Source organism: Aspergillus versicolor, assembly GCF_001890125.1.
Source record: "Aspergillus versicolor CBS 583.65 unplaced genomic scaffold ASPVEscaffold_17, whole genome shotgun sequence".
Taxonomy (NCBI): domain Eukaryota; kingdom Fungi; phylum Ascomycota; class Eurotiomycetes; order Eurotiales; family Aspergillaceae; genus Aspergillus; species Aspergillus versicolor.
This window is the reverse complement of record NW_024467540.1, coordinates 487,863-499,073: the sequence shown is the minus strand read 5'-3', so window position 1 is coordinate 499,073 and position 11,211 is coordinate 487,863. Positions and strand designations below refer to the sequence as shown.

The following is an 11,211-nucleotide window of genomic DNA, read 5'->3' as shown; positions in this document are numbered from 1 at the left end:
CCTTCGACCTCGTATGCAGCATATGTAGATTAGACTCTCTCTCTATTACTTAATACAGCGTTTCGACTTTATTTCCAACACCCACTCTCAAACATCATACATCTGCTAGTAGTCTTTAATTGTGCGTAGCTGTCAAGACTTATACAACCACATCACACCCTGCTTGGGATTCGCCACGTGCGTTCAGGTGTTTCCTAGGTGCGTACGGAATCATCAAGATTTAAGTTATGTGATATTTGAAAGCTAATGCACATTTTTTGTCTATCATACCCCTACCTAAAGCTCATGAACCTCCCGACGCTCGGCTCAAGGGCCCCCAGTTTGCTCTCGGATTCATTTGATATCTAACGAGTCGTCTGCGGTGTCCTGTTTGCCGGCCGAGGGTTTCATCAAAAACTACTTCAAGCTCCGAGGAAGTCTGATGGGGTGGCGAGCTGCGGTAAGCCCCGATTTCCTGAGAACCGTTCTTGTGCTGTGGGATTTCGCCCGTGCTATTCAAGTTAGGGCCGGGTGCGTTTTGGTCCTTTTTTAGTAAGGCTGAACGATACAATGTAGCCTCCACTCTAGTGATGAGATCGGACATGTCCTTGCCAGCCTCGGTAGCAGAAATCAGTTCCTTCTTCAACAGAGTCAGTTGCGAATCATCCTTAGCCCTCTCCCGGCTTTTGGCCATAACCCCGGCAGCGGCAGTCCCGGGCCTTATGGATCCCTCTTTAACTGGTTGTTTTTGTCTCACCCATTCGCGCATTATTTCCCAGATAACGGTCCATGGAGCATCGGTACGGACCGTGTTTGGTTTGGTGTGACTGCGCGTGCAGCGGTAGCCCAAGTGGCGAATAGCCCCGCGGAACGAATCGTACGGGACAGTGGTTGTGTGTAGAACTTTCGAGACGCTAGAGAGGCTGAAGTAGAATGGATGGGCATCACGTAAGGCGGGATCTGCCCGGGGAATAATGTGCACAGCTTCTTCGGTTTGGGCTTGAGTGTTATTGGAACTCGAGTCGGATAGAGACTGGCTTTTATCATCTTCCGAGAACGGTTCCAGGCTCAGATCCTCTTCGAGTGCTGTGGTCAACATGCCTTCAACTCTGTCTATGGTCTGATATACATCCTTGTCAACTCGGGGAAGGAGGTTTAAAATCCTTTGGATAAAGTGCGGGTTGTGAAGAGGGCCACCCCACATTGGTCCAGACAGATGTGTCTTCATTCCGCAATGCTCGCACTTCTGGTTTGTGGACGGCGCTTGTGCAAATCCGAAATGATAAAACGGATTGCCCTTCTTATCAAGCTTCTGTCTGGTTTGGGTCAAAGGTTGGGTGGTCCACGCTCCGCAGCCCGAGTCACAGTTGTAGACAAGCATTGTGTTGCCTGACGTGAACTTGGCCTCCGCGGGTGACCGATGGATACGGACGAATAAGCGAGCATAAAAATCAATCGATAACGAAAGAAGAGGTTCAATTGCGAGGCCGTATTTTCCAGCAGATGTTGCAACACTGTTCAGGATGAGGCGAAGCCCACCTTCGTGGGAGTGTGTTCCTTTCATTGGGACACCACCATATAAGGAAAAGCACTTTTCAGGGTACCCGTTCGATGCCCACACACCTGCATCAGTACAGGTAATGCAAAGGAGACCCTCATCCTTGACGCTCTGCACAGCTGCATCTATGAATGGGGCTGCGCTGCCGTAAGGATCCAAATCAATGACATTGAATTTGTCAGAGTCTTCTTTCTTATGTGGACTAGATGCTGGTTTAAGACGACTATACATATAGATACGAGCATCGCCATTGTTGGGTTGAATAAGCTTGTCGAGTCTGTTGTATTCGATATTCAATTTCATCGACTGGATTGCGGAGCTCGACAAATCATTCGCAACGACGCGAGTAACGCAGGGGATCTCAGTGGCGTATCTCAAAGCGCGTAGACCGGATGCCGATAATGCATCCAAGATAGTGAACGGGGGAGAAGAGCCCGTTCTAGGATGAGCATCCGCTGTTTGTTTGCTTTCGTTTTCAGGCTCCTGAGCTTCGCTATCCTGTTTGCTGCCCTGCTCTTTAGACACTGTAACCCCCTCATCACCCAGCTTCCTTCTCTTATTTTTCCCAGCCGTGCTCCCCTGAGCCTTGCGTTTTCGCTTCTCATTTTTCACTTTATTCAGCGCCATTACATGTTCACCATAAACGCGGAGTGCGAGCACCGTCAAATCGCGGTTGAATTGTTGAATAGGATTATAAAAAACAGTCTGCGATGCATCTTCGGGCTTGAGATCCCTTCTTGTTGCTTGCGTGGCTGCGGTTTCTGCAGGTGGCTTCAAAATGTAAGCTCGTCCTTCTCTAATGATTCGGTACTCTTTGCCGTCATGATGCACTAACTGGCCGGCCGAATCGGGGGCCGGGAAAGCCTCCGGAATTGAAGTCATGGAGTGTGAAAAGCGCGATACGGGACAATTTAAGTAAAATCGGGAGCAAGCGCTATTGAGGTTCAGTAATTTGGCGTAGACTCGTCGATTAAAAGTCGAGGGTGCGGACAGAGTGCGATAAGTTTTCCAAATTCGGTTCATAAATGTCCAGATACGTTAGTACAGCACTGAAATCGAGAGAAGTCACCAAACGCTATCGTTGCCGATTATCCTGGGAGATTTTTGCATATGGTGAACAGGAAAAAAGCTTGAGGGACAAAATGCGCACGGGCTTGCCAAGACACACCTTAACCAGAGCCTCGATATCCGGATAAAGCATATAGATTACAGGACACCAGTGACACCGGGCTTTGCAGAACCGGAATTTCTATACAGAAGTAAAAATTTACTAGACGTGATACTTTCAAATGGACACTTGTTAAGATGTTAAGCTGAATTGCAAGCTAGAACTTTCTTGTCGCGACTATTAGAACTACTATTATTGTCATAGGTATACTCGGTACTACAGAGCTTGTTGATAGGCACTCAAAATCACTAGCATCCTTATAGCCAACTTCCAATAATAGGTACTTGGCTATATATCTCATTCCAGCCTTTGGACTCCCAGCCAGAGCTCTCTCCACCATTCCCAACAACCCAAAGGGCGCCAGCGAGCCAGACACATACACCCATTGCAGCAACTTTGTTGAAGTTCCACCACATTCTCCTCCGTCTTTTCGAGTGCTGCTCACTTTCTACATGTCCCAAGTGAACTTCTAGTGGGCCCTTCTTGCTACCCCGAGCTTTCCGGGCAGTGGTAATTCTCCAGCCCATCCAAGACGCCAAACCACCAAGGATGTGGTATACTCCCACGGCAACAAAAATATGATAGTACGTTACCCAGAAAACTCGGCTTCTTGCAACTCCATGTGCGACAAAACTTAAGCCAATGCTTGAACTCCCTCCATCGACCATAATTGGCGTGACGCGATTAACGAGAACATGGGTAGCGAGCAGTGGGGTAAATGCATATCCCAGACGCGCTTGCAAACTCATCCGAGGCCAGAAACTGAGCGCGTATCGCTGGTCTCTCGTCTCAGCACCATAAAGCCGCGCGCGACGGGAGGAACGTATATTCCGTAGAGCGATTCCCGATACGATATGGGTTAGAACAGGAATGGTCAGGAGTATATGCTCAAATGACGGGGACTGGTAAATTGGCCGTGTAAGAAGGAGATAGTTATCGCTTTCGGGAAGCGACTGAGTCGCTAGAGGTATGAGCGAGGTGTTGGCAAAATGTAGCGCCGCGAATAAAGTAGGCGGGTATGTCGAGTATTTTTGGAGTGCAGACACTGTAACCATTCACCAGTCAGCCTGTGACGGCAAGTCCAACTTGGTAACATCTGAAACTTACACCAGGAATCCCAACTCTGGCCCCGAAGACCGAGTGGTGACCATCTGAATTTTTGTGACGCAAAAGGAGGTTCATACCTAGGGGTACAAGCTCCGGAGGATGTATTATCAGGAAAGCTCTCGCCCACCGGCGAAGGGTCCAATTCTTCCATAGACAAAATTGATTTCGTGTCGATGTCTTCCTGCATCGGTAAGCTCTTTTTCCTGGAGGATTCCATTTCGACGCTAGATGTCGGAGGCAAATATATATGGAATATGACGTCGCAATCGTTCAGGGGCTTAAGAGGGTGTAGGGTTTATCGAATATCAGTGCCCATCAAATTGCAGCTTTTGCCTGATGGAGTTGGTACGTAGACTGTCAATTCCCAAACGGTTCTTCATTCGAATTCCAGAAAGCAAGGTCGGACCGTCATTATTTTCACTCCCACGTAATTGGCTCCTTCCATGTTGAACCGACACCCAGGCTCGTCAGAGCCGCAAATCTCCAGATAGGTAATTTCACATACACTATAGCTAGCCTCGACACTTTACTTTTTTGCAGCGACGATATATATTGTTTGAATGTCAGTGAAGTCTGAGCTTAGGCGGTCAGACTATACTTTGGGTCCAGTTTCTTCAGCCCGATAACTAATCCATAGCATTAACGGGTTCGGGAATGCAAAAGCTCAATGCGCCATCCTAACCTCTTGTCGGCCAAACCTACTTACCACATCGTGCATGCTGGCGGTTCGAAATGGGGCCGGTAAACATTCCCACCTCCCATTTCGTACTGAATCGTCCTTCTGACCTTTTGATTCACAGCGAGGCTTTACAAACCCGGCTCCTAAGGTACTTCAAACCATAATGTCTCTGTATATCAAATATTATGTGCTCGCTTGCTAATTCCCAGACATTTCATAGACCGACTCGGCCCGTTCAGCTCTAAGCTCTTTCACCTGTACCCTTTGCAATAAGTCATATTCTCGCCACCCTGAGTATGAAGCCCACATAGGGTCTTACGATCATCAGCATCGCAAACGCCTTCAAGATCTGAAGCAACTCTCTCGAGACCCAAATGCAGCAGAAAAGGCCAGGCGAGCCGAGAAAAAGGCCGACGCGGAAGCGGGGCTGAGAGTCCTTGACACCGGGAAAACAAGCCTTGCTCCAAGCACAGGAACTAGCGGAGGCGGCGGTGGCTTCAAGAAAGGAGGTTTCAAGAGCTCCTTTACTACTGTTAAAGGCCCTGTTGCCCCTGGTGCGCCGACAAAAAAGAATGTGCTAGGGGATGACGATGACGAAAGGGATAATACATCGGTCACGAAGGGGGCAACTGACACCACCCATTTTAAATCTGGGAAGTCTCCTAACATCTTACAAGAACAAGGGGAGAGTGACACGGATGAAGAGTATATGACTGATACTGTTAGTGGAGGATACTATGACCCCCGGAGACCAACAGACTGTTTTCCTTCATGTATTGGAATCGATCATGCTCAGGTTCGGGCCTCGAACGCCTGATAAACCTGTGAAATCAATTCTATTGTTTCATTGATCAGATTAATTCAAAGTTAGAAGTATGGTCTAGGTGGGTGATAGAGTATTAATTGGATGCATCAACCTCTTATCGTTTATCTCTACCATAGCAGCTAATATACGGTTGTGGCTCATGAAGAAATTCGCCTAGGGTTTGCTGTAATAGTATGCTCTGAATTTTGGTCTAAAAACGATGCTCAAGATAATAGTACAGAAATCATAAACCTATTCAAGCTAGGAAAGAAAACCGCAACCACGACATGCAACGTAACAATGCATTACGCTGCAAACCCCTCCATCCCATTCAAAACCTCACGAATGGAGAATTTACAATCGCAGGAGCTTGGCAGCCTGACCAACGATGGTATCTTCCTGGGGGAAGCTCATTGTCTCCAATCCGACGGCGTAAGGAGTAGGCACCTCAGCACCAGTGACACGGAGGGCAGGGGCTGTCAGGTAGTCGAAGCCATACTCCATGGACAGAGCAAGAATTTCGGAGCTAACACCGAACATGGGGAACCCGGATTCAACGCACATTAGGCGACCAGTCTTCTTAAGAGACTGGATGATCGTCTCAACATCCAGAGGCTTGACGGAACGAAGGTTGACCACCTCAGCTTCAACGCCGTACTTCTGCTTCAGCTCAGCAGCAGCAGAGAGAGACTGTCCAACACAGCGCGAGAGGGAAACGATAGTCAAGTCCTTGCCCGGACGCTCGATCTTAGCCTTACCAATTGGAAGGACAAAGTCGTCCTTCTGCGCAGCCTCGGACATGGGGAAGGATTGGCCGTAGAGCAGCCTGAACGCAGTTAGTTTTAATATGCTTCGTAGTGGGAAATATCCGGGTGATATGCATACTCATTCTCCAGGACACAGACAGGGTTGGGGTCGCGAATAGCGGCCTTCAACAATCCCTTGGCATCCTCAGCGCTCCAAGGAGCCACAACCTTCAACCCAGGAATGCTGCCATACCAAGCGGAGTAGTCCTGGGAGTGCTGTGCCGCGACACCGGCGGCAAAACCGTTAGGACCACGGAAGGTAATGTTGCAAGGCTGAATACCACCGGACATGTAGTGTGTTTTAGCGGCGGAGTTGATAATCTGGTCAATGGCCTGCATCGCAAAGTTGAAGGTCATGAATTCACACTAGTAGGGGAGTAATTCTTAGTCCGACCTGATCCTTGTAAATTCATGGCTGCATTGCATCAGACTTACAATGGGGTGCAATCCAGCTAGAGCAGCTCCGACTGCAAGACCGCAAAAGCCTGCCTCCGTAATGGGTGTATCAATGACCCGCTTGGGGCCGAAGCGGTCCAGAAGGCCTCTGGTAACTTTGTAACTGCACAAAGCACAGGTAGATGGTTAGGATGCGATCCAAGTATCAATAGATAGATTTCGGGAAGGTGAAATCATACGCTCCGTTATACTGTGCAACCTCCTCACCCAAGATAAATGTCTTTTGGTTGCGCTCCAGTTCTTCTGCGAGAGCCTCGTTCAAAGCATCGCGTACGGTGACATCCTTGGTTCCAGTCTCTGTGCCATAGCCACGGAAGCGAAGAATAGAGGGTGTGCAGGCAATCTGAGGGAATGCAGGACGGGCGGCCGTCGCGGATAGGCGCGAAGAAAGCAGGCGGGCTGCTGGTCGGAAGAGTCGGGGGGAAGCCATGGCCAGGTTGATTGGGAGTAATATCACTAAGAATGATATTCAAAATAAAGACTCCACTACCAAGCGATGCGAAGAGAAAGGAGGGACAGCCAAAAAAAGAAACCGGGCTACTGCTCTTGTTCGGGATGCGATTTTTTGGTGAGAGCTCGAGGAGGAGTGTTGGGATGACGCTGACTAAGCCGGGCTCACCGGCGACTTCTTCCGTATCCACTTCTTACTGGAGATGGAGTAGCCTACGGATACTTAGGTCTTTAACTAATGGAGAATACCTCCTCCGGCTTCCCTTTATAGTCTACGACAGGCTTTCGCATTTCGTGAGTTTCCAATGGTAGTTGGTACTGTACTGGTACTAAGAGGTCCTTTCTACATGGATCCCAAGTGGCTCCAATGACAACCAACAAGTGCTCCAATCGGAATATCTTTAACTTCAGGGCACGTGCTACATATCACGTGATAACTAACACTGAGCTAAATCCAAGTACGTAGTCAGGAAAGGCGCGAGCCCAGGTTCCGTTGACGGGTGCCCGGGACTCTACCAAGTAGCTCCTGAGGTCCCCATATACCAAGCCCGTTGTTGATCGCCGTTCCAACACCATAAACTCAGATGTCCTGGGCTAGTACTCGCGTAAAATTTACGGATTTGATGTCGATGATCTGATTTTTTAGACTCTGTTGTGCATTCAATTGTAGCCTGGCACAAAAATGGCTTCAGCCTTCAGATCCCTCCTTGCTTTCTTACTGCTGTCCGCAGTCCAAACCATCCAACCCTCCGCTCCAGATCCCATTGCTGCTCCATTGCGTGATTTGGAATGGGGCCAACTTAACTTCCTTCATACGACTGATACTCATGGCTGGTTGGCCGGCCATCTCCAGGAGTAGGAGTATTCATCTTCCTCCTGGTGTACCTGAAACTAATAAGTACGCCGTAGACCGTCGTACTCAGCGGATTGGGGCGACTACATCTCGTTCACTATCCGCATGCGTGAAATAGCCGAAGCTCATGGACGAGACCTATTAGTGATCGACACCGGCGATAGAGTCGAGGGAAATGGCCTCTACGACTCCTCGGAACCCAAGGGTATATACATTTCTGAGATTCTAAAAGAGCAACATATAGATGTGATGTCGGCTGGAAACCACGAGTTGTACAAGAAAACCACATCGGAGGCCGAATTTTCGGTCACCGTGCCTAACTTTCAGGGGCATTATCTGGCATCCAACATCGATATCTACCACCCGAGAACAGGCGAACTCATTCCATTGGCTTCTAGGTCAAGGAAGTTCATCACAAGTAACCAGGCAATACGCATTGTTGCATTCGGTTTCCTTTTCGATTTCACAATGAACTATAACAACACAGTTGTCCAGCCTGTAGAGGAAACTGTCAAAACCAGTTGGTTCCAAGAAGCTGTCCATGACCAGGAAGTGGATCTATTCTTGGTCGTTGGGCACGTCCCGGTTAAATCAAAAGAATACGACGCCATATTCAAGAAAATCAGATCAAGCCACCCATCCACGCCTATTCAATTCTTTGGCGGTCATTATCATATTCGTGACTGCGCCCGTTATGATTCGAACGCCTACGGCCTCGCCAGTGGTCGTTTCATGGAAACCATTGGATTCATGTCAATTGACGGTCTATCCACCAAATACAACCAAGTAGCTCCCAACCTGGCAGAACCTGCCTTTGCGCGAAAGTATATCGACAATAATCTCTTTTCCTTCCATTACCACACTGGCCTTGACGAAAACACCTTTCCCACGATACAGGGTCAGAATGTGTCTAGACTTATCCAACAATCTAGGAGCTCTCTAGGGTTAGACGAAATATACGGCTGCATTCCGGAAGACTTGTGGATGTCGCGGTCTCCCTATACAGCGGACGACAGCATTTATGCATGGCTACGGAAGAGGGTACTTCCAGATATGCTGGGTGACAAATCTCGACCGGGAAAGCCAGCCTTTGCTATCATAAATACTGGTGCCATCCGGTTTGACCTTTTCAAGGGACAATTCACGCGAGACTCGGCGTATATAGTTTCGCCATTTACAAGTGGCTTCCGTTATTTGAAAAACATCCCATACGATAAAGCGAGATTGGTCTTGGATGTTTTGAACAAGCAGCCCAAAATATCCTCAACATCTCGGGATGAAAATGGACCTGTACCGTGGAGCCTTGCGCCGCCAGAGCAAAGTGCCTTCAACCTTAACGACGCCTTCAGTCGAATGCGACCTGACGGGTCAATCCTTGATATGCCAACTGATCAGAACCCCATGTTTAGCAACCCTTATCCTCAGTTTGAAATTTTACCTGGATACACCACCACAGATGATCTAGGTGCAGATGGGGATGATACAATCCATTCGACGATCACATTCTACCAGGTACCGAATTGCATAGACGCACTGGCCCTCAACACCGCTTCTTCTATTCCGGAAACGGTAGATCTTGTGTACATTGATTTCATAGAGCCTTATGTGGCTTTGGCAGTCAAGTATGCTGGCCTTGACATTGACGTCCCTGATGAAAGCGATGTCTACATGCCCTCTATTACACTAACAGACCTCATCATAAACTGGGTTAGGGCCAATTGGGGTTGCGTTGCAAATTAAGTCCATTGTTTTAACGAATATGCTGCTGTTATGTTGCATCCTGCATTGTCTAGTATTGCACTGCATACCATATAGCAATATGAAGAATCATATTCACCCGCATCGATTCCCTTTTGGATAATAGAACTTCCGTGTTATACATTTGGATTTTAGTCATTGCCTTCAAATTTGAGCAGGCCCTTCCCACCCCTATATCCACTAAGAGTTCCCTGCACAGCAGTTGCGAGCTCGGAGGTTTCGGTGTCCCAGCTCCATTTAGCTTCTTCCACAGGAATATCCTTAAATTTCCCAGCTCTAGTTAATTGCAGGATATCCTTTATAGTGTTCTCTTTGAGATGTGGGTTTTTATCACCCCATTTACTCACCCAGAAACCATCAAATGCCAGGTTTTTGAATATTAAAAGCCCAGAGGGCAAGGCGACAGGTTGTTTCGACATAGCCCCGTACGTAACCATATGGGAGCCCGGCGCCAGGACCTTCGCCAAAGCTGTAGCATTTTTACCACCGACACAGTTCAAGGCCAACCGGATGGGCTCCTTTCCTTGTCGAGTAAGTTCTTTGACAGTGTTCCTGAATTCGCCAGAGAGCAGCTCGGCTTCAGTAACCACCGCGGTGGCTCCTAAGTCTTTTAATTCCTGCTTCAAAGTCTCGGTTTCTTCTGGTGTCTGTCTCTCCCGAACAACATTGAGCGTCTTGATACCCCATTCTCTTCCAAGTTGGATAGCAGCACGCCCAACGCCACTGTTTGCGCCATTTTGCACAAGCCACTCCTCTCCAGCGCGCATCCAGTCCCAATCACAAAAGTCCTTAATCATCCGATATGCGGTAACGGGATTTACGCTCACGGTGCTGACTTGTAACGGACTTAGGCCCGTTTGGTCCTCAATTTTGATCAATTGCGACTCGTCCATCTGAGCATGTGTGCGCCAGGTACCTTGTCCCGTACGCTTCATGATAACCCAGTCACCCTTTGAGAGCCCCTTGACTTCGGATCCAGTTCCAATGACCTCGAATGCGCCCTCGTTTCCGCCAATGGCGGATGGCTCCAGTGTGCCGAGCGTCGTCTGGAAGGGAGGCTTGCTTGGGTATACGCCCTGAATTTGGTTCACGTCGGCGGGGTTCAAAGGAGCCGCAATAAGACGGAGGTTAACTTGCGTTCCATTGGGCGCGGAAATCGAATGCTTGTGAAGCCTGCGAAGAAACTTTGTTATGCCTTCAGACCGAAATCGTTAGAAAATGTCAGTGGCGACTCACTGTAAAACATCTTTAGGCTCTCCATATCGAGAATACACGAGCGCTTTGGCTTGTGTATACCCGTAGGCTGAAATGTATCGCCGACTGTTAGTCCGGGGGCTTGGAATAGTGTTCTGGTATCGATGCGCGATGACAGAAGGTAGCGCTGAAATGCGGGTTTGCAGGAAGGGCGTCTGAATCAGCGACGATCTTGCTGCGGGTTGTAGGACGCAGCGTGAAAACATAATGGCTATTGTCGGACTTGGGGAGCTGATCGTTGTATCGATCCTGGGAAATTGAAAGCCGGCGAGCTTGGGGACAGCCAGCCTCCTGGATGACGTCGTTTTTCTTGTCCTCGGACCGACGGAGTTTTGGGA

The 11,211-nt window shown here is 48.7% G+C and overlaps 6 protein-coding genes across 6 annotated transcripts; 2 read left to right on the top strand and 4 right to left on the bottom strand.

Annotated features, from left to right (window-relative positions):
- Nucleotides 1-184: 184 nt before the first annotated feature.
- ASPVEDRAFT_48089 (tRNA (guanine26-N2)-dimethyltransferase) lies at nucleotides 185-2,644 on the bottom strand. Its single transcript, XM_040813947.1, has one exon. It carries the CDS (start codon nucleotides 2,558-2,560, stop codon nucleotides 284-286), a length of 2,277 nt encoding a protein of 758 aa, XP_040674728.1. The 5' UTR covers nucleotides 2,561-2,644; the 3' UTR covers nucleotides 185-283.
- A 318-nt stretch (nucleotides 2,645-2,962) lies between these two features.
- Nucleotides 2,963-4,029, bottom strand: ASPVEDRAFT_145010 (MCP1 family protein; the record flags this gene model as incomplete). Its single annotated transcript, XM_040808038.1, has 2 exons — nucleotides 2,963-3,750; nucleotides 3,813-4,029. 2 exons carry the CDS (start codon nucleotides 4,027-4,029, stop codon nucleotides 2,963-2,965), a joined length of 1,005 nt encoding a protein of 334 aa, XP_040674727.1.
- Nucleotides 4,030-4,544: 515 nt separating this feature from the next.
- On the top strand, nucleotides 4,545-5,308 carry ASPVEDRAFT_35084 (putative C2H2 finger domain protein; the record flags this gene model as incomplete). The annotated part of the gene is made up of 3 exons (XM_040810918.1): nucleotides 4,545-4,553; nucleotides 4,613-4,639; nucleotides 4,712-5,308. The coding sequence occupies 3 exons, from the start codon at nucleotides 4,545-4,547 to the stop codon at nucleotides 5,306-5,308; spliced, it is 633 nt and encodes a 210-aa protein (XP_040674726.1).
- An 84-nt stretch (nucleotides 5,309-5,392) lies between these two features.
- ASPVEDRAFT_48085 (pyruvate dehydrogenase (acetyl-transferring) subunit E1 beta) lies at nucleotides 5,393-7,113 on the bottom strand. Its single transcript, XM_040813946.1, has 4 exons — nucleotides 6,738-7,113; nucleotides 6,538-6,661; nucleotides 6,182-6,468; nucleotides 5,393-6,122 (listed from the first exon to the last, which is right to left on the bottom strand). Exons 1-4 carry the CDS (start codon nucleotides 6,986-6,988, stop codon nucleotides 5,651-5,653), a joined length of 1,134 nt encoding a protein of 377 aa, XP_040674725.1. The 5' UTR covers nucleotides 6,989-7,113; the 3' UTR covers nucleotides 5,393-5,650.
- Nucleotides 7,114-7,690: 577 nt separating this feature from the next.
- Nucleotides 7,691-9,601, top strand: ASPVEDRAFT_90168 (uncharacterized protein; the record flags this gene model as incomplete). The annotated part of the gene is made up of 2 exons (XM_040818747.1): nucleotides 7,691-7,863; nucleotides 7,918-9,601. The coding sequence occupies 2 exons, from the start codon at nucleotides 7,691-7,693 to the stop codon at nucleotides 9,599-9,601; spliced, it is 1,857 nt and encodes a 618-aa protein (XP_040674724.1).
- A 149-nt stretch (nucleotides 9,602-9,750) lies between these two features.
- On the bottom strand, nucleotides 9,751-11,079 carry ASPVEDRAFT_145003 (enoyl-[acyl-carrier-protein] reductase; the record flags this gene model as incomplete). Its single annotated transcript, XM_040808037.1, has 2 exons — nucleotides 9,751-10,792; nucleotides 10,856-11,079. The coding sequence occupies 2 exons, from the start codon at nucleotides 11,077-11,079 to the stop codon at nucleotides 9,751-9,753; spliced, it is 1,266 nt and encodes a 421-aa protein (XP_040674723.1).
- Between the last annotated feature and the right edge of the window lie 132 nt (nucleotides 11,080-11,211).